Raw genomic sequence first — 21,458 nt, 5'->3', positions numbered from 1 at the left:
AGTAGTGACATCCTTAAGTTTCAGAAAAGTTAGAAGAATGGCTAATGTTCTAGTTACACTAAAGGATACATGCTAAGACCTCATTTTGGTATTGTGCAATGATTGTCCAAGTGTAGATAATACACTTTCTACTTGTCCGACTTGCTAGGAATGTGTACAGCTTTCATTTATCCAGATTTGGTCTTGCAGCTAATCTGTTACACTGCCTGTTTACATCCTCTTATGATTGTTGCTGAGGAACTGACTACTTACATCCATATCTTGCAGTTTTCCCTTAGTGGATTTCTAGGGTCATCTGAAGTCTTTGTAGACAGCCCCTAAAGTTGTTAGTGTCAGGTTAAAGATCTGTGCAAATAAATGATGTGTCCTTAGTCTTAACAGATGAATACATGGTATTTAACAAGTGAAATGTATCACCATTCTCATCCACAGTCTGAAAAATGTCATGTTTGCAGAGGGTTTATTCTGCAGACAGCATTTGCTTTGCCTGTCTTTTGAGCCAGCTGGGAGCAAGGAAATGATCATAGAAAAATGCTGTGCTGGAGCTGAAGTAGTATGTCCTGCTGACAACATCAGAGCTGGCTGGTGTTTCCACAGCTTAAGGCATAGAGTGAGCAACTTCAGGTCTATCTTGCAGTTACACTGGGTTTTTTTTGGTGTTGCACTGTGAATTCAGTGTGGATTTTAAAAACTGGCAGGTCTGTACTGTTGCATACATATTTGGCATGCTTTTACCTCTGTTCTTTTCAGGAGATGTTAACAAGTTCCTATCCAAAGGGAATGTGCTCTCAGGAGAGCTTTTTCTGTATTATGTTTTCAGATTTGGGTTTGTTTCCAGCCAGCTGTCTTGGAGCACAGGCAGAGTGAGCAGCATTCTGTATGAAACTGTGCACTTTTATGTAAGGCAGAATCTTGTCTAGGGGATTCACCTCCACTTGGGAGGAGAGAATCTACTGGAGGGGAAGGACAGGGAGCATTTGCAGGCTGTACCTGTAAGTACCGTGGAGGAAGTGTAATCTGTGGAGACTTGGAAGAGTTTCTCTTTCATGCAGAGAAGAACAGCTACCAACTTGCCCTTTGGTATTTTCCTGGGTAGATTGGCCATTGGCTCAGTTTCACTGGTTTTCATGCAGGCCTGAGCACAGTGCATCCATGTCACTACCCTCTGTAGTACTGCTGAATCAGGCTGGGTTGGAAAGGTTGCTTTTTTGCCATTACGTATCTTGCTAGTGGTATTGTGAGAAAGGAGATCAGAATCAAGACCTAGTCAGTAACAGCCTACCACTTTTGCATCTTTAAAAAAAGAGGAGGGGGAAAGCATGATTCTAATGTTTCTAGTTAATCCAGTTACAAATGGGTGGGTGAAATCACTGTCTTCTATAGTTGGAGGGAACCTTAGAAGGAAAGACTGCATAATTTCTTGGTGGATTTTTAAATTAATGGGTAGGTTGTCCACATGTTGGGCAACACCTAATGTTTTAAAATTATTGTCTTAGAGTACCAAAATCAGCTCTTAAATTGAAAGATATATGCTTGCAATTTCAGATAGGTTTTTTTTTCCTGCTTGTTTCTGTTTTGTTAAAAATCTAATGTAAAAAATGGCAACATAGCAAACACTTGAAGTATTACTTTATTTCTAAAACTTACTGCATCAGATTAATCACAACAGTGTGTCCAATACTGCTTTACTATGTCACTGTTTTCACAGACAGGAGATTGACAATCCGTCTTCCACGTGTTCTAGGCTAGCAAGTGTTTAAAAAAAAATCAAATATTAAAGAAATATGTTCCCACTTTGCCTTCTGAAAGATAACTGACAAGCATCCATCTCCTTGACTTCTCTAGGGCTGATGTGTTTAATCCTAGAATGTGGCAGTCCTCCCTCAGCAGGCTGATTTCAATATATTAACATAAACTTAACATCTATTAAAATTGATTGAGCTCTGAATACTGGTGGCTGAAGAATGTAATAACTGCTTTATTTAGTTGAAGAGCTGAAAAGCTTATTTTTTCCATAGCTTGTAATAACATCTTCATTTGAAGCAACTAAATCAAGTGGGGATTATAAGTGAATTTCAGCTAGCTGCTGGGAAGCACTTAGAGAACACTTTAAGTGTGAAGGTGGTTGAACACTGGCATGGGTAGCCCAGAAGACTTGTGGAGCCTCCATCCTTGCAAGCGTTCAAAACCCAGCTGGTCAGAGTCCATTGGCAACCTGCTTTGTTTCATTGTGCTTTGAGCAGGGAATTGGACCAGATGATTTTGAACTTCAGCTGTTCTGTGGTTGTGTGTGACTTTTGTTGGGGGAGGAGATTAGGAGCAGGTAGACAGCATAGCTTTCTTACCCACCTTCCACATATATATGAAGCAGAGCTTGCATACACTGGCATATCTTAACATTTTGGGTTAGTTATTGGCTGATCTTACACATAGTAATGAAAACTATTATTGGTAAAATCCTCCATTTGAAGGCAATCACTTCTTCTTTTGTGATTCGCAAACGGTTTTCCAAAAATGTTTTAGTCTAGTTGTTGTTTCCTCCCCCCCCCACCCATGTAAGTGATCCAAGAAAGGGGCAGATTGTCCTGTTGACTTCCTAAAGGTGGCCATTTTTTTTACATTGAATTACTGTCTAAGGATGGGATCTTAACTGAAATTTTCATTGTATTTTTACTTTTCTTTGTTAAGTATTAAGGTTGGTTGTTGGACCCTACTTTGAATGTCAATAATGACTGTTCTTTTGGAAGTCATTGTCATTTAGGTGGTTAATGCATATTCCATGTTCTTCCAACTATGAGATAAGTTTTACTTTGCCCCCCCATGTCAGCTCTTTTCCTGATACTGGTCATAACAAGACGAACTTAATTCAGAAGCAGGGGTTTAACATTTTTTTTTGTTTAAAAAGCGTGGTTAAATGCAGGAGGCAGGACTTTTCTTTTTACAAGGATTTCTTGAAGGTGTTTGGCTGCAGAAATTGTAGAGGGAGGCATCTTAAATGAAATAGCAGTGTCTGGGTAGGCAGGACCATCAGTTCAGTGAGTGGGAGCAATGAGTTTGGGTGGAATCTGAAATTTGTAGGGGAAGTTCAGGGGCAGGCGAAGTATTAAATTGTGGATCTGGAACCAGTGATCTGGAGTGGAGGAGAGTTGTGGACTGGGGCATAAAGAGAGTCAAACTGTGGATGAGTATGCCTAGTTCTGTGGGAGGACTGGGAAAGGAAGGGCCATGCACAATGATCTGTGCATCAAGGAGGGATTTGGTTTATCATGTGGCACCTTCTGTCCACTGTAGCACTTTTAGGGAAGGGCCTGAGGCTTCAGATCTGTACTAGGCACTGGTGAGGTCACACTTTGGAGTACTGTGTCCAGTTCTGGACCTCTCAATTCAGGAAGGACATTGATGTGCTGGAGCGGGTTCAGAGAAGGGCAACAAAGCAGGTGAAGGGTCTGGAGCACAAGTCTGTGAGGAGCAGCTGAGGGAGCTGGGGGTGTTCAGCCTGGAGAAAAGGAGGCTCAGGGGAGACCTTATCACTCTCTACAACCGCCTGAAAAGAGGGTGTAGCCTGCTGGGTGTTGGCCTCTTCTCCCAGGGAACAAGTGACAGGATGAGAGACATAGTCTTAAGTTGTTCTAGGAGAGGTTTAGGTTGGACATTAGGAGGAATTTCTTCACAGAAAGTGTGATTAGATATTGGAATGGCCTGCCCAGGAGATTGTGGAGTCACCATCCCTTGGAGGTGTTTAAGGAAAGACTGGATGTGGCACTTGATACCATGGTCTAGTTGACCCTGATGGTGTTTGGTCATAGGTTGGACTCAGTGATCTCAGAGGTCTTTTTCAACCTTATTGATTCAGTGATTTGATGATCTGGACTGGACTGTCCACTCTCACAGTGACTGAGAACATAGAGCATGTGAAAGGGAGGCTGAAAAGGTTGTGCACTAAGTCCAGTGTGGCCATGGGTAAATGTGGTCAGTGCCCTCTGACCCTCTCTCAAATGACACCAGGGACAGCAACATACGCACTCGGCATTTGTAGAGATAAGTGGGCTGCCTTGCAGGAGAATCCTGATTTTGATCTGTTTCACTCTGCTTTAATTTTGATGTTGGCCTGTGCTTATGCTTAAAATGAAATCTTAGCTACTATGGATTGCAAGATTTTAATTTCAAAATGTACTTCAGAAGCTTTTATGGACTGCAGTAACTCTAGGCCTTTTCATCACAGAGGCAGGTTTTAATGCTTAGTTGTCTGTCAGTTGGCACTAGTTCAGTTACATAAGGATTAGAATTTTTAAGTCTCCCTGTGTTTTTAAGACGACTACTAACCAGGATGTCCAGAAGAATCAGGCAGAATTTATGATGTATTTTGACATTTTTGTACAAATCTGTTGCCCCAAATTTTGCTGCATGACAAACTGCGCTGTTCTAATCCTACAGCTACTGTGTTTTATTATACTTCATGATATTGAAGCCATTTGTCTTGTGTTTTGTAAGCCACTAGCAAAGGGATTTCCTTGTCTATTTTCTTACACAGGCAAACATGCTGAAGACATATTTGGTGAATTGTTTAATGAGGCCAACAGCTTCTACATCAGAGCAAATTCCCTCCAAGACAGAATTGATCGCCTTGCTGTCAAAGTCACCCAGCTGGATTCAACAGTGGAAGAGGGTAGGTAATTGCATGAAAGCATTGAGCCAGAAGTGATGTTGACAAGACAACAGTATTTAATTGCACAATAACCTGTCTTTTCAAAGTAATCCTGTGCCGATATTTCATCTTGTTGTCTCAGTAAGGCAAGCTGGGAATAATCACTTTAGAAGAGCAAGTAAAAATATTCTTGAGTCAAGAAGCCCCTGTAGTAATGGAGCTATTAAGCTGCCTTTTTCACAAGGAAAACTTTGAGGTTTTGAGTGTAGTAAATCATAAATGAATAAATATAGACCTTACTGGAAGTAAGTCAGAGTATTGGAAAAGGTTTGAGACACTGGGTGTCCCTGTTAATTTCAGGGTAGGGTAGTCACAAAGTACATTAGTAGTATCTGTTCTGTGGTCGTCAAAGATCTTAAAATACTCTGTATCTAAACAAGGTACTTTGTTTGGATGAACTAGGTGAAATTTTTTAGGGGGTTCTACTCACTAGAAACTGTATTTCTTTTAAAAATATTTCCTGCTTCTGCGCTTGGTCATTCACTTCATAAATACACAGTAAAACCAAAGGATTTAAGTGACATCATTATATTGTTTGAAAGCACTTACTTGGGTAGATAAAGCATTTCTCTGTCTAGCTTTAGAAGCTGTTAACATGCATCTTGGCTTCCATGCTACATGTCTGAGCCAGCCACTGCATATACTTCCTGTTTAGATGATTCCTGACATTTACTAAAATGTAAAAGCTTTTTATATCAGGACAATAGGGTAATATTGACTCAGTAGTAGTTAATGCTGCTTGTGATATGCAGTTCTCATCTTGGTTTTGCTACTGTTTTTTTTTTTTCCTCTTTTTCCCCCCCGTCTTTTTTTTTTTTAAGTGCCTCATTAATGTCTCATTAGTGTTATACAGTACCACCCAGGTAGTTTTCAGAGTTTGGAGAATAATTAAAAGCAATCTATTGGAAGAGGAAACTAGTGTATGGACTGAGAATTTAATCAGTGTTTATTTTAAATTGACAGCAGTTGTTACTCTTGCATTGCTAATCATGCTTCATATTAATAAACTGTATATACAAACTGCTGTCACCTTAGTGTCAGTAGTAGATTTTCTTAGCTATTTCACTGTAGAAGTTGAAGTCTATAATAATTCATTGTACTGTCAGAAATAGTACGTTTCTGGATAGCTTTGGCATTTAAGCAAAATGCCAATTGCAACATTGTTTTAAAAAGCCCTTCAGATTTGATTGCATCAGTGATTTCATATATTCTTAGCTATGACTAATACAGTGTATTTAAAAATATTTAATATACATAATACTGCAGCTGAAAAAAACATTAAAATAATTGAGGTTAAGCTTTCAAAAGCATATAAATAACTTACTCTAAAAATCCCCAGAAAAAGGTTGGTTTTTTTTTTTACTCTTTTGAGTGTCTTCCTATAAACAAGGATGAAACAATTCAGATACATACATCTAAAAAAATCTGCCTGAAAAACCTTATACTTACAGGCAGGTTTAAATAGAAACTACTGTCAAAAATGGTGTTTTGATACTTTATATGATGTGAATGGGGGAACGACTACTAGACAGGAATTATTCTATTTTTAATTTTTTGCTATTGTAAAACTTACAGAAGAAACTCAGTAGTTCTTGGAGTCAGATGCAAGACCTCAGCACAGATAACAAAAATAGTTGGGCAGAGAAGTCTGAGTGGGATTTGGTGTCCCTCATGACAAATGATAACAGTGCAAAATTTCATCCCTTTTTCTTTTTTCAGGTCTTTACTGTACTACATTTTTGGCCATTACTGTTCAGTTACCTTGTGAAATTTCTCACAGTTTGTCCTTGAGACTCAATAAATTAGATGAATGGGCAAGAAATATTACATAAAGTGTCAGTGGGAATAAAAAGACACTAAGCCAGTGCATTTTGTTTGCACAAGTCCTACAGCTTGCACTCCTATAAAACACTTGGATTAAATCCAGAAGAGGTCAGTGTAATTGTAGACAACCCAGTGAAGACTTCAGCATCCTGTTCGACTGCAGTCTAAAACCTGTATTTCAGGGTGCTTAGGAGTGGAAGATGGTATCAAGAGCTTACTGCCACTTTTAAATTGCGATTGGCCTTTACCTGGGTCTTCTCTAACAATGATTGCTGCATCTCATGAAAACTTAAGAGTGAAAGAAAGTCCTGATAAAAGTGAAAGGAACAATTAAAACTAACTTAAATCTTTCATTTGAAAAGGAAGAATGAAAAGCCTGGTATTGTTTACCCCAGGGCTGTGTATGAGAAGTGCAAGTATTTCTCTCTGTAGAGACATGAGGAAAACTTTAAAGTAAGGAGTGTTCAATTATATGGGAAGACTTAGAAGTTGAAAGAGAGTAAAGTAAGTGGAATTCTCTCTCACAGGAGGTTGTTGCAGCTGTAATTTAATTATACTCAGAATGGGCTAAATGTGTATGGATACCATGTGTAATTATAAAACACACTGTGTTAGAGGAATACCAGACCTTGTGTTTTCAGTCTTGAAGCCAGTCTTTCTGCTGTTAGAACTCCATGATAAACCTCATAAAAACAGGAAGTTGTTGAACATCTGCATGTGACAGCATTCTTGCATCATCTTCCAAGACACAGTCCATGGTCCCATTATTATAAGTGAGGTTCTGGACCAAGTGGGACTGAAATATGTTTTATTGTGGTAATTCTTACATGCCTTTGCACTTAAATATCAGGATTGTCCACTAAGGAAAAACCTGTCTTTCTATATCTTGCTGAAAATATTTCAAATAATTAGTGAAAAATGGATGTTGTTTATCCACTTCCATTTGTTTCAGACCTGTGGTAAATGTATTTCTGTTTCTAACAGTATCCTTACAGGACATCAACATGAAAAAAGCATTCAAGAGCTCAACAGTTCAAGACCAGCAGGTAGTTTCAAAGAACAGCATTCCGAACCCGGTGGCTGATATTTATAATCAAAGTGACAAACCACCACCTCTGAATATTCTTTCACCTTATAGGTAAGGAAATATTGATTGTTTACATTCTTGTACTTGGCCCTTTATTTCCTAATTGTATGCAGTGAATTATAGCAGAAGGGAAATGCTATATTGATTACTGAGATTTGATTTTTCAAGGACTTCCTTGTTCATGGAAACAAAAATTGCTATTGACACACTTAAAATTGTAAGTCATACATAACAAAAATCATCATATTTCAAGACAAGTTGTACATGGCAGCACAGGAATCAGAGAACATGGGCCATTGATTATGTAAAAAAGTGAAAAAATTAATACACTAAACTGGCTTCCTTGGTGTCTTTATCCAGAAAGTTGTATTTGTTGCTTTTGTCTTCTCACTATTCTCCCTCTTGTCCCCAACATATACACAGGTGTGCATACAATCTGTACCCTTCCTTTTCCTGGTTACTTGCTGGTGAACAGAAGAGCAGCAAGCAGGACTGTGTTTTCTGTTTCCTTTTCCCAATTCCATTATTGTTGTTCATGAAATGAATGCAATTTGTCTGAAGGGTTGTGGACAACAGGGTTTTACTGTGTTCTTCAACTTTTGAGAGGTACTACGTTGTGAGGTGTCTGTATAAAATTCAATCTGCAATAAATAGATGTATTTTTTAAGAATGGTATATCAGAGCATTTCTAGTGTATTTAATTTTTAAGAATTTTTAATTGGAAGGTAAATTTGTAGGCTTTATGACTGAAGGATGTGCTTTTTCTGCTGCTGCAAACAGTGGTGGCACTTGTTTATGGACATCCAGTTAGTAGGGGTTGTTATTGATCAGCTTGAGGCTTGGATGATCATCAAAGGTAAGTTTTCTGTATTTAAAACATACTAATTAATGTATTTTTAGCTTTTCTTCTGCTGTTTTTCCAGGGATGATAAGAAAGACGGATTGAAGTTTTATACCGATCCTTCCTATTTTTTTGATCTTTGGAAAGAAAAAATGTTACAAGATACTGAAGATAAGCGAAAAGAAAAGAGGAGACAAAAGGTAAAAGCAGAAACATAATAGCACATTTGTACATTACAATTTTATGTGCAGTTGTCCAGGCATAAAAATTGCCAGGTCATACTTAGTTTGTGTGCATGGAAAGACTGTTCCTCTTTGTGTGGCTGTAGATTCAGAGCATTCCATTTTTATAGCTTATCCTGTCTATTTTAAGAAGGCAGCAAATTGAACTTTAGGAGCACTGTAGTTATCTTCCAAGATACTTTCTTGAATCCTTTGCCAGTATCTGCTTATTGGTACCCAGAAAAATGGCCTTGTTGTGCTCCAGAAAAAGACATTGTAATAGGAGAGGAAAGGAATTGGAATTACAGCGTTTTCCATTCTGACTTCCCATTTTTTCCATTCTGATTTTAAAGGAAAAAATACAGATGCTCTTATAACAGTTTATAAAATGACTTGAACATTTCTTTATTCCTTTAGAATGATTTCTACAAAACTATGTATTTAAGTTGCCTTTAGACTTTATCTTAGGGCAACACATCCTGCTTATTTCCATACGTGGTATATTTTTGTAGATTTTAATTGTCTTCTTACAGTCTACAAACCAAATGCAAATATGCTCAATGCCAATCATGTAGGATTATAGCCATACATCACAGAAATACCCCTTGATAAATTCTAGCTGAAGTTCTATTTGATTAAATATATGCCAAGTCCACCTAAGAAGAAAGCAGCATAGACTTGAGTTTGCATGGATGCAATTCACTTTGTGACAGGAAGAAATCTCAGTTTTAGCTTTCCAGAAGATGGTCTGCAAATGAGCATTTCATGATCTGGGTCCCTTAGAGAGCAGGATGGTTTGGGTGAGATGTCTCCCAGGCACACTTTGTTCCACAGGTTGCTGAGCCAAATGTCCTTTTTCTTTTGTTCTTGTCCTTATGATAGCAGAATCCAGAGCATTTGTTAACAATTTGGTAGCTGAACTTAAATTTTCAATCTATTAAATGAGAATTCTTTACTCAATTTGTACTCTGCAGAAGCACAAAACTTGATAGATGTTGAGGAACTGTGCATGTGAAATGAATGTGTATTGTTTAGCAGATTACAAGCTAGACATCCACGTGCCCTCCTACTCAGCTGATGAAATGCAGCTAGTTTTTAGCCTCAATTTTTCAGGTGCTCAGTGAAATCTGAGTGAGTCCCTGCACCAGAGAATCAGTTTTCCAGTATTATTTTGGTAATTTGCCCTAAGTGCTGAAGCTGTTGCAGCAGGAGGTTTGTGAGTAGTTTAGTTTTCTTGCCTCAAATACCATGCTTTTTGTTTCTGTATACACTTTGATTGAAAAATTCTAACTGGCTTCCTCTGATTTGGCTCCTTCAGGTAAACTTTTTTCTGAAGAAAACTGTAATTTTGATTCTTTAAAATCTGTGTAGTCAGTTTGTTTTCCTTTCAGTAGATCAGTGTCTGAGAGTTCAATGTAGTTTTGACTTGGTACGTATCAGTAGTATTCTGAATTGAATGACTGTAGGTGGGGCAGTTGTAACAAAGGAAAGTTGTTCTAATTTGCTTTTTATTGTTCCTGCTTTTTATCTGAGAATAATTAGCTATTTAAACAAGTAAAAATTTTAAAATTTGGAACACTTGTATCTCAGAAATCATTCTTGATTACTTGTGTTTTGATAGGATTTTATAAATTTGTGCCTCTTGCTTCCAGTTGTTTGAAAGTATTGAAAATACTTTCTGAAGCTACTTTCTGTTACTAGCTCTTAATTCTTTATTAAGATGCTTGTAATATCATTTGCTAATTCTTGATGCAAATACCAAACTTAAAATTAACTCAACCTTATTTGAAGGCTCTAATATGTTTTGTGTTTGCTGAAATAATTTCCTGACAACTTCAATGATGTACCTGTTTTCTGGCTTGATCTACAGCACCCACTTGTCTGCCATAGCTTCTATTACACTTGGTTTAAAAAAAGTAACTCCTCTTAATATTCCTTTAATTTCCTGAGAAATATTTCAAACTGTAGTTATCTAGAAAGGCTTCAGCTCTCCTAGAACTCTGTCATCTTTGCCCTGGGTAGTAAAGCTAGAGCTGTCACCATTGTCAAGGGCATGAAACTGCTACTGGAACAATTTAAAATTACTCTTAGAGGTATATTTAGCTTTGTCAGCTGCTACTAATAGGGCTGCCCCACTGTTTTGGAAGACATTTAATGTTTTAGAGATGTATCGATACAGTATTCAATCAAAAAATCACTACCAGTAGGGTTTAGTACTGCTTGAGTAAAAAGGATTCCAGTGTATTTATTCATTAGCATGCATACAGATGCTGGTCTGGAACAACCTATCCAGCTGAAATCTGATCCAATTAAAACCAGCTAAGCTTTGTGTTTGTTTTTTGTTGTATATACATCCATATGTATTTACCTTTTCATAAAAAACCAATGATCTCTTTAACCTTTTAAATAGTAAGCAGTAACTGTAAGCAGTCATGTAAGCACTCGTGGTTGTACAGGAATTGTATAAAAATGATTGTCTTCTCAGTGGCATCAAAAGGTGGATATTTATTTTATTTAGAATCTTGCAAGAAATATGTAGTTGTGACCCCTAAATGACAAAATTATTGTTCTGAAAGAAGATAAAACTAAGTGTTTTCGATGAACCAAAAGGCTTACTTGGTCTTTCTCCTCAAATCTAACAAGACTCAGTAACAAAATCTTAATAAATGAATCAGGATAAAAGTCACAAATTAAAGAAACCCAAAACAGTTGTAGCAAGTAATTGAAAAAGACAGATGTAAAGCTTTTAACAAGCATATATGCAATCATGGCAATTAGAAAAACTTCATATATTTAAAATAAAGCATGACTGAATCTGTGTCCTTTCTGCTCCAAATCCTATATTGGCAGAATTTGATGTGAAAAAGTGGTTATCAAATGTAAAAAGGGTGTGATTCTAAAAAGTTTGTGGAGGAAAAATATTTTGGGAGAACTGATGAAGAACCAAGATGATCATCTTTATTTAACATAAATCAGTCCAAAAATCTGTTTACTGTAGGAATGAGCAAGAGTTGTCAAAACATTTTGGTGTTGAAGTCTTTCCTGTCATTCTTAATGTTAGCAGGATCAGCAGGTCCCTCATGCAAACATGCACGAATGAGCGAGAGATCCAAAACAGGGGCAAATAAGCCATTTGGTAGGTTTTTGTTAGTTATGTAATGCCAAATATTATTTCAGAATTATTTACTCAGCGCTGTTCTACAGTTGGAGTAAAAAACCTGTGTTCATCTGTGATGCACTTTTTGTTGAGCTAGCTTTCCAACTCTTATCCCCTACTTTGCAGGTCTAAATTCCAGGGAAAGGCTTGCCTGCCAGGGTTTGACCGAGCTCTTCTCTCAATACAGTTCATTGACTGCATCCTCAGAATAGCAATATAGTTCTTTCATGAGAAACTATTTTTCTAGCAGCTAAAAGCCTAATGCCAACCTACTGATAGAAAAAACATGTATTCTAAGGTGTGGGTTCTAGAGCTGATTAAAAAAACCCCTATGAACTCATGAATACTGAGAAAAGGAGTAGCAGATAAATACCCTTCTCAGTCTGAACTGAGCAAACTTGTTCATTTTTTGTGCTGAAGCACCAGTATGATTTTTATATTCATACTGAGTAGTCAGAAGTAGGTGAGGACAACATTTCTGAGGTGTGAAAGCATTGAGACCTGATATTAGGAGATCTTACTATCAGTGAGGTAAAGATAAATAAGTAACATAAACACTGACATTGGTTGAGCCTGGGGTTATACTGAAAAATATAGGCAGACAAGTTTGCCATGAACCTATCAAGCTGTAATATACTGCTGGCCTGGGTATTACTGGCTCACTGCAGAGAGAATTAGTGTAATTTATTTTTATGTAAGATAATGGGAAACAACGATGAGGAGAAAGTAGGAGGAATTTCGGTAGCTAATCATATTTAAGGAGGGAGAGGAAGTTAAACAAAAGTAATTTCACATAGACTATGGAATAGGAAAGTGTGTCCTTCTCCATACTTCCCCAGGCCCTCTTGATTGTGACCCTAATGAATAACCCTGAGCTTATTTAACATTCTCAGAAGTTTGATTTGCAGGAGATAAAATTACAAGTGCTTCAGGGTGGTCTAAATAAAAGACATGATGTCAGAAGAAGTTAAACTTTCTGGCTTTTAAAATTGGTCATATTTCTGTATTACGAAAACCAGTAGATTGGTATCACAGTAGCACATGTATCATACAGAACAAAGGCAAATCAAAAGTCCTGCTGCTAATGAAGTTCGTAGCATAAGGAGATATTCTTATTTTCAGTGCAGAGAAATTATATGAAGACTTGGCTTCATCTATAAATCTGGTCTTATTTTCATGCACTCTAACTGCATTTTAACCAGCTTTTTTCCTTTCCTTTTTTCTCTCTCTTTGCATGCTTTATTTCTTTTGTTTGGCATTAGGAGCAAAAGCGTATAGATGGCACCACCCGTGAGGTGAAAAAGGTTAGAAAAGCCAGGAACAGACGCCAGGAGTGGAATATGATGGCATATGACAAAGAGCTTAGACCTGACAACAGGTTGTCTCAAAGTGTGTACCATGGAGCATCTTCCGAGGGATCACTGTCCCCAGATACTAGGTCTGTTTACAGCAAAGCTGTTTGTTATACCACAGTTGTATGTTCAGCAATACTGAGTAGAATTAGGTGTTTCTACAGGATGGGAATAGTTAGACAAAACATACAATGCATGTTTAAAACATTCTTTTCAAAATTATTTTAAAGCATAAATGACATAACAGATTCTGTAATGATTTTTTTCTTCCTCAGCTTCACATGAGCATTTTGTCACCGTAATGTCATGCACTGCAGAGGAAGAAGTGTTTGCTTTCTATTTGATCTTCAGTAGCTGTAGTTACAAAAGCATTTAATCCTCTACTAGATAATGTCAGTAGCTCTTCCTTAGTGTCTCATTTGTTGTTTGGTGCTCTGCTGGTAGCTTAATAAATATTTTTCTGTGATCTACTCAGTCGAGAATACTTTTGCCTGTAACAGAATGCTTCAGTGGGAGAAGAGTTCAGCTATTGATGTTACATTAGTCTAAAAAGCAAGCTACAAAACCAGATGAGATGTTATTGCTTGAAATAACAAAAATCTCTGCTTAGAGATACGCAGCAGAATTCATCTTCATTGACTGAGATTCCCTTTGAGCTCAGTGGGAGTTACTTGATGTGCATTGAAATCTTAGTTTTTTCGCTAAGCTGGTCTCTCCAGAGGATTTTCCCACTTATTTTATTTCCTCTGTCTGTTGTGATTAACTATTATAATAAAGATAGAAATAATAGAGTCCACTGGAAAAAGTGTTTAAATTGTTAAATGGCCAGGTTGAGGAGGTAGCTACCACTGCAAGAATATGGACTACTAGCTTTAGTCCACTGTCCAGTGGGGATTACTTTTAAAAAAAACCTACTCAGAACTTTGTAACACTGTGGTCTTTGTGAAAAGTAATGACCTTGTAATTGAAACATAGTATTTGATATTGCTATTGGTCGTTGAATAATGTATTCGACTCCCTGCCTGTCTGAAAACCTTTGTTTGTTTTTGACAGTTTCTAATGCAAAACTTTTGTCTCCTATTAGTCTTAATGAAGCACTGCAGACTGACAAAGCTTTCCATAGGTTGATCTAGTAAAAGAGTAAGAGGTGTGGATTTTTTCATCAGGAGATCTGTTTCACACTATTTGAGTCTTTTTTTTTTTTTTTCCTCCGATTTAACACCTTGCTTCCAGGATTCCTGAGTTTAAATTATCATGTAGAAGTGCTTTGTTTTTTTCTCCCTGCAGTGTCAACATGTATTTGGCTGTTTGTAGATATCTGCGGTATTTGCAGTCTGTAGGATTTTTTTCAAGCAGAAATTGTAGGATGCATCTCTGTGTTGGATTTTGATGTTGTGGCATGACAGATACCTTGTATTTATATAAGCCTTTCATATTTTATAAATTATGGGGTGTTTTACATTTCAGTAAATCAGATATCTGAGATTGAATCCTGAAGTCTGTTTCATATCCATGAAGGGTTAATTCTGCGAATGATAGTGAAGAGAAGGCTTTTCTAAAGTACAAAAAAACCCCAAAAAAACCAAACAAAACCGCTCGTATTTCTTACTGTTTGCTAATTGTAAGACGTAAGCATTAAATGTTGACATCGCAGTGTTTGGACTGTGTCAATTTACAATGTATTTGTTATACTTATTGTACTTTAGAGAGAGAAACACAAGCTGAATCCAAACAGAAACCAGCAAATTAATGTGAGAAAAGTAAGAACAAGAAAAGAAGAGTGGGAGAGAAGGAAAATGGGCATTGAGTTCATGAGTGACGCAAAGAAAATGGAACAGGCAGGAAGCATGAAAGAGGACAAAATGCCCAAAGGGTTTGTTATTTTGTTTTACTCAAAGCCCTGGCTTTTTGTTGCTTACCTTGCTTCCAGTCTCACAGATAAGTGCATCAGTTTACTGTGTTCACTAAAAGCCAGGCTGCACCATTGTTCATTACTAAAACAAGTCTTCACAGTAATGGGATGAAAAGATACTTTTGCTCCCTCTCTTGGGCTTATTTGACAGAGCATCCTAGACTTTGTATCTTTATGAACTCTCTGCTCAACTAATACTTACATTTCCCAGTTTCTTTAAGCCTTTCCAACAAAATTAATTGTGCAAGGAAAATAAAAAGCATTTTCTAACTTTTGAAATTGGGTTTCTCTTCATTGGTGAAATTTGTACTTCTGCATAATTGCAAGTGCTTGTAGTATTGCTTTTCCTTTTCTGCTGCCATCGTTAACTTGAGGCAGGCTGGTAAGTATTATAATTTCCAATACTGGACTGTCAAAATCATTGACAAAAACCATAAGCTTCCTTATGGCTACTAAAATTCTTGTGCTTTCTGTGGACTTAAAAGGGAGCGGTGCTTGATAAATCGGGGAGTCCTCTTGCAAGGAAAATAATGCTGATTGTATTCTTTTTAGCTTTTTTTGTCAGTTATTTAGATAATGCCCTGTTACACTCACATAATCTGTTCTTCTGCATCAATTTACTTTAATTTTAGGTCCCATGCATCTGATGTTACAGATTATTCTTATCCTGCTACTCCGAATCATTCCCACCATCAGCAGATAGCAATGCCGTCATATGGAGCAGGAGATGGTCCCCAGTACATGGCAGCATCCCAAAGCCATGAGCACGAATACAGACCACCCTCCACCACTGTACGACACGCCACTTTGAACAGACCTCAGCAACCACCTCCACCTCCACCCCAGCCTTCAGATGACCAGCACAGCTCAGTACCTGTGGTACCAGCAGAATATGGGTAAATCTCCTGATTTATTCCAGTGGATTCTTGGCAAAACCAGAGGAATGCACATTTTTCATAACTATTGTAATGTGTAATGCATCAAACAAAAAGACCCCAAATACACTAGTTACATCCTTGGGGAGGACAGAAGAAAATTGGTATAATTTCTATGTATGAACTGAATTTAAGTGAAGAAATAGTGAAAGCAGAAATAACCAAGTGTGTATTGAATATGGTGAAGTCAGCATGGTTGTAAAATATTAAGGGTGCCTATTACAATATTGAAGAGGGAATAATTTTCCTTTAAAGTGGAAAGTAGTTACAGGATAATTTGGATAATACTTTAAACTTCAGGAAATGTGCAGAAAGAGTATTGTTGATTGTGGCAGTCTCTCCTGCATCCCTGAAATGACTTTTTAGAGGAGCTTGTGATCGAGTTGGAAGGGGTCTCCTCAGACACAAATTCCATACTGCCACAGGAGGAATGCCACTTTTTAATTCAAGATAAGAGATTTATCAAACCCCTGTGTAGATACTTTGCCTGAATGCATTCTGAAGGAAGGCTTGCTCCAGACTACTGGTTCTCCTGTAGCAACAAAACATCTGTTTTCTAATGAGTCTGTGTCTGTCCTTTTGTGTAAATAGCTTAAACTTTCAAGTTGTAACCCCAGGAAAGCTGTAGTCATTCTTGCCTGTATTGTTTTATACTATGCAGGCCAAGGTTTGTCATCCTTGCTTGATGCATCCTGGGATAGCATTTGCCTGATTCATGGCTATCATGCTGCAGATGACTCAGTTAGGAGTGACTGCTCCAGCCTGCCCTTTCTGTGTTGTTTCCAGTGTGTAAGACATTGTTGTGCTTAGTCCTCAGGTCCGTGACCATTGTTGGGGTGTTGCAGTTGTCATACATTGGCATGTGTCACTCAGTGTCATCAGTCACTTGGTTCAACTCCTGTCTCCTGTATCTAGTTCTTTACCTACTTCAAAACTTACAAATTCTCATCTGTTTTCTGCTTAAGATTTCTTCTGATGACATTTTAAGAAAGAAATGAGCTCTTCCCTGTGCTTCCTATTTAAAGAATCAATCAAATATATCAATTTAATTAAATGGTATTTAAACTGATAAACTTAACCGAAGAAGCACATGAGATACATTTACCTTTGGGTAAATCTTTCCTTTCATATTTTCCATTGTTCTCCATGTCTGTGTCCTCTGTTGTCTCTTGGCCTTCTATGGAACTGAAGGGCATAGTCTGCAGTTTTCTTAGTCCCTTCTTCATTGAAGACTTAGTACTTAACAGTCCCACAGAGTAGAAGTTTAATAATAAATGCAGCTTTATACTTAACTAGGCAGGAGAATTAAGATAAAAAGCTCACTTTGTAGAGTGCTGAAAGGATATTGTCTTTAACTTCAACATTTGTCTTAAATCTCAATGTATCACCAATATTTGACAATTCATACACATATAATCACTTGCATATTTAAGCCACTAGTTTAAATTGCCTTTGATTTTTGTTTTACCTGAGGTTGGATGAGTGTAGTTTAAGGGGCGATGATTCTGTAAGTCCTAACTCTGAATGCATTAAATATTTTTGTTCTGTTTTATATAGGATGCTCCCTGCTCAGATGGTGGATTATTACAATCCTACAGGTCCTCCCCCTCCGCCTCCCCCCCCTATGATTCCTTCAGCACAAACTGCATTTGTCAGTCCCCTTCAGCTTCCTGTGCCACCTTCCCATTCCGGACTGGTGACTGGCTCTACATATGCAGCTACTCATCCTCCTCCTTCTGGTGGGCTTGTTGTCACTGCTCCTCCTCCTCCCGGCCCACCTCCTCCCCCTCCAGGCCCACCTGCTGCAGGTGCATCCCTCTCTTCCTCCCCCATGCACGCTCCTCCGGCGTCGGAGGCGAAGCAGGCACCGATGAGCGATGCACGGAGCGATCTTCTGGCTGCCATCAGGATGGGTAAGTGCACACTGAGTTTTAGGTATTCCTTTTTTTCAATGAGAGCATCGTGTTTTCCACTGAAATGAGTCTATGGCTTCTTTTCCCAGCTGGGCAGATTTCACTAACCATAGGTACCTACCACACACCTGTTCTGACATTTGTCAGCCATGATTCTGGATCATTTTCTAACGCCTAAAGATGCACAGCTTTGTCAGGCATGTTCTAGGGTTTGTGTGGACATAATCTAAAGAAAACAGCACTTGTGTTCATTATGTAAAGTGCCAGTAGATGCACGTGGATTTTTGCTTCTGTTCAGAAGAACTGAGTTACCCAACACCAGGCTTCAGCCCACTGATTTTTCAACCAGTGACTAATGGCTCTTCCTGACCTGGCTTACAATATGGAGCTGTAGGTCTAATGGTATTTCCAAGTACAGTTTTGAAAACTTTCATCTTCAGATCAAAATGGCCTGTACAGTCTTGAATATTTAGCTTCAACATACTGTTAACAGTTTTAGAAGTCCAGAAGTATTCAGTTTCTGAGAAGTAATTCCCATCTGCCTTTTTTGTCTTTCCCTCTTCCTTGCTCAGGGAGGCTCTCTTAACTCAGTGCTTGCTTTCTTTTTTCCCGTTCTTCTTCCTGAGTATATTGTTGGAATACAATAAACTCAACATCAGCAGCATCAAATATGAAATCTCTTGCCTGAAAAGCTTTGTCTGAGAGTAATTGTCTCTGCAGGAATCCAGCTGAAAAAGGTGCAGGAGCAGCGTGAGCAGGAGGCGAAGCGTGAGCCCGTTGGCAATGACGTGGCCACCATCCTGTCAAGGCGCATTGCTGTGGAGTACAGCGATTCCGACGACGACTCCGAGTTTGATGAGAACGACTGGTCAGATTGAACGTGGTCCAAGCCTACTGGCAACTACATTAAATACTTGGCTTCAGTGATTGCTTTCTTAGCAAGATGTAAAGCAGGACGTTGACATGTATTAAGGCTAGTGAGGGAAGTGCTAAAATTGAATTGGTATTATTCAGAATGCTGTAGCTTAGCAACTCTGGTAATAATGATGTGATTATGCTTATGCAGATCAGAAACTTGTCTTACTTTCAGTATTTACTGCATAATACTTAAGTGCCACTAAATGTAGCAACTCTTGTGCTGCGTGCAAAATATGCTGCAGTTGTTGCACTGTTACAGAACCAGCATTTTATTTTACTTTCCTGTTCTTGAAGGGATAAAATATATTTTTTTGACTTTACATCTTATTCTTTTAATCATGTAAGCAACATAGATACTTGTGAATTGGTCTGGTTGTTAGTCTTTGAGGGCAGTTAACTGTATGGCTGAGTGAAGTGTTGAGTTCCATAAATGTGACTTTTAGCTTTTTTATTAGGTACTAATTATGCCCACCTTAGTCTATTTTTAACTACTTCTGGGCTTAAGTTTTTATGCATACAGAATTGATTTTATACTATCTTCGTTTTTATCTTAAAAATGTAGCAGATGATGAAATGTATACTTTGAAAAATGAATCCACATGATCCAAGAAGAACATTTGGTGAGCAGACAGGATATGTCTGTAACAGTACCAGCTCTAAGTTGCTGGCTGCTTGTTGAAAAGAGTGTTGGGGGAGCTCTCTGCTGGATAGCAGATGCATGTCCATGTTATGATTGAAAATGAAAATACCTGTAGAGCATTTCAGTCTTATGATAAGGTCAACTGCATGCAGGATAGACCTGATTGAAACCCTGTGGCTATTGCAGTGCAGAAATGCTACTGTTATGACTAAATATTGGAACAGTCCAGATCTAGCAATCAGATACATTTCACAAGTATTAAACTTGGTCTTTATGCCTGTAGGTATAAATGTGTGTAAATAAGTTTTGTTGTTGATTTGTACATGTGTAGTCATGTAGCACATTTACTCAGAAGTCTTACTTTGAATGTATTTCTTTACCAGTACCCCATGGATAAAACATGGGCAGTTAAAGCAGTTTTAATGGCTGTTGAGGTACTATGCCATATATATACACACACACTTTTTTGGTCCTTTCCTAGGAATAGTTGCTGCCATAAAGTCTGCTTTGACTGTCTCTGTTTTCCTTTTTTTTTTAAAAATCAGCAGTGCAGTATTAAATATTTTTTTTTCCCTCTCTTCTGGACTCAGAGTCAGGCTGCTGCTTTGCCCAATGAGGCTTTTAAATTTTATTCATAGCAGGGGAAGAGTTCTTTCCTTACCAGATTACAGTTTTAATCTTTGTGACAGCAGTCTGTGTAATTCCAGGCCTAACATTTGGTAGAGCTCCTTTGTTCTGTGAGGCCCCCTGTCTGTTCTTAAAAGAAGTATGTAAAATAAGAAGAGAAATGGAAGGTGATTGTCTAACCTGTGTTTACACCATTAACAGTTTTAGTCCTGAGAATGTAACAGTCTAACACGATGTTTGCATGCAAACTGTTGGCTACTGCATTGCTGTTTAATCTGCATATGATGTTTCAATCTGTGGTGGCTGCCTGTATGGTAGAGGGGTAACGTGCTGCCTCAGTGCTGGTGTTAAAATTTATCACACAAAGTATGACAGATCTCTGCATAGTGGTGAGCAACCACAGCTCTTGGTAACCAGGGGCAGCTGAAGGTACTCGCTGATCTCCGTCCCAGCTGGAGCTGGTTTTGTCTTTGCCTTAAAATGCAGAGCTGAAGTCTGCTTTATTTTGTGTCCTGGGGTCTGAGGTCTGTGTGTCCACCATAGAGGACAGAAGTTAGGCTGTAGCCTGATGGTGGTTTTCATCACCGTGTGAGAGATGGCTTGTCCTTACCATCATGCTGTGCTTGCACAGTGCCCTGCAGAATCATTCTTCTGAGAGGTAGCTGAAGGTGCAACTGCGACCTCAGTGTTACATCACTGTGTAGGTACACAAGGTGAGAGCACTCCTGATGTTCTTTTGATACATGCTGAAATGAAATGTCTCAGCAGAAAATCCTTTCCAATCTACTGAAATTTGATATGACAGAAGATATATTTTACGAGCACAGAAGTTGGGTGTGTCTGAAATTTTGTAATATGTGCTTATTTTAAATAATAAGCATTAAAAAAGCAATCAGTTGTGACCAGTGAAGATAGTGTAGTAGCCAACCAGTCCTAGTAGCCGACCTGTTTTTCTGAACCTGCAATGTTGTCATTTTCCTTTTGGTATTTTATGGACGAAATGTGAATTGAATTTAGTGATGTAAACACTCTTCTAGGCTGTTTTTATCAGTTTTACCATACTTCAGGTTGTGCATAAGTAACAAATATGAATAAAATCTCACTTTTGAGCCTGTGTTTCTTTCCTTAGATTAGTAAGATTTTGCTGGTAATCTTTATCTTAACTTACCAATAAGAAAAATGAAAATGTAAGGCTTCCACATGCTGTCTATGATCCCAAGGAACCATGAGGTTCCTGGGAGGAAGGCTGGAGTCTACAAAACCAGATTCCCTTGAGGTACTGCTGCTCCTCCTGGCATCCATACTTGGTTCTTTTGCAGCCTTGAT

The 21,458-nt window shown here is 38.2% G+C and overlaps 1 protein-coding gene across 3 annotated transcripts in view; it reads left to right on the top strand.

The window, feature by feature from the left end:
* WASF3 (WAS protein family member 3) overlaps window positions 1-21,241 on the top strand; it is a 61,729-nt gene extending 40,488 nt beyond the window's left edge. For 2 of the 3 annotated variants that reach the window (XM_008631467.2, XM_017731385.1), the window contains 7 exons: window positions 4,532-4,666; window positions 7,514-7,667; window positions 8,540-8,657; window positions 13,098-13,273; window positions 15,732-15,995; window positions 17,592-17,947; window positions 18,668-21,241. In XM_008631467.2, the coding sequence (XP_008629689.1) occupies window positions 4,532-4,666; window positions 7,514-7,667; window positions 8,540-8,657; window positions 13,098-13,273; window positions 15,732-15,995; window positions 17,592-17,947; window positions 18,668-18,825 (1,361 nt within the window). In that variant the 3' untranslated portion in view covers window positions 18,826-21,241. Of the gene's footprint in view, window positions 1-4,531; window positions 4,667-7,513; window positions 7,668-8,539; window positions 8,658-13,097; window positions 13,274-14,893; window positions 15,061-15,731; window positions 15,996-17,591; window positions 17,948-18,667 lie in introns of all 3 variants that reach the window. The other variant, XM_017731386.1, reaches the window with a different exon arrangement.
* The last annotated feature ends 217 nt before the right edge of the window (window positions 21,242-21,458 follow it).

This window comes from Corvus brachyrhynchos, unplaced genomic scaffold (genome assembly GCF_000691975.1).
Source record: "Corvus brachyrhynchos isolate BGI_N302 unplaced genomic scaffold, ASM69197v1 scaffold103, whole genome shotgun sequence".
In the NCBI taxonomy this organism is placed as follows: Eukaryota; Metazoa; Chordata; class Aves; order Passeriformes; family Corvidae; genus Corvus; species Corvus brachyrhynchos.
The sequence above is the reverse complement of the archived record's forward strand: the minus strand, read 5'-3'. Positions and strand labels throughout refer to the sequence as shown.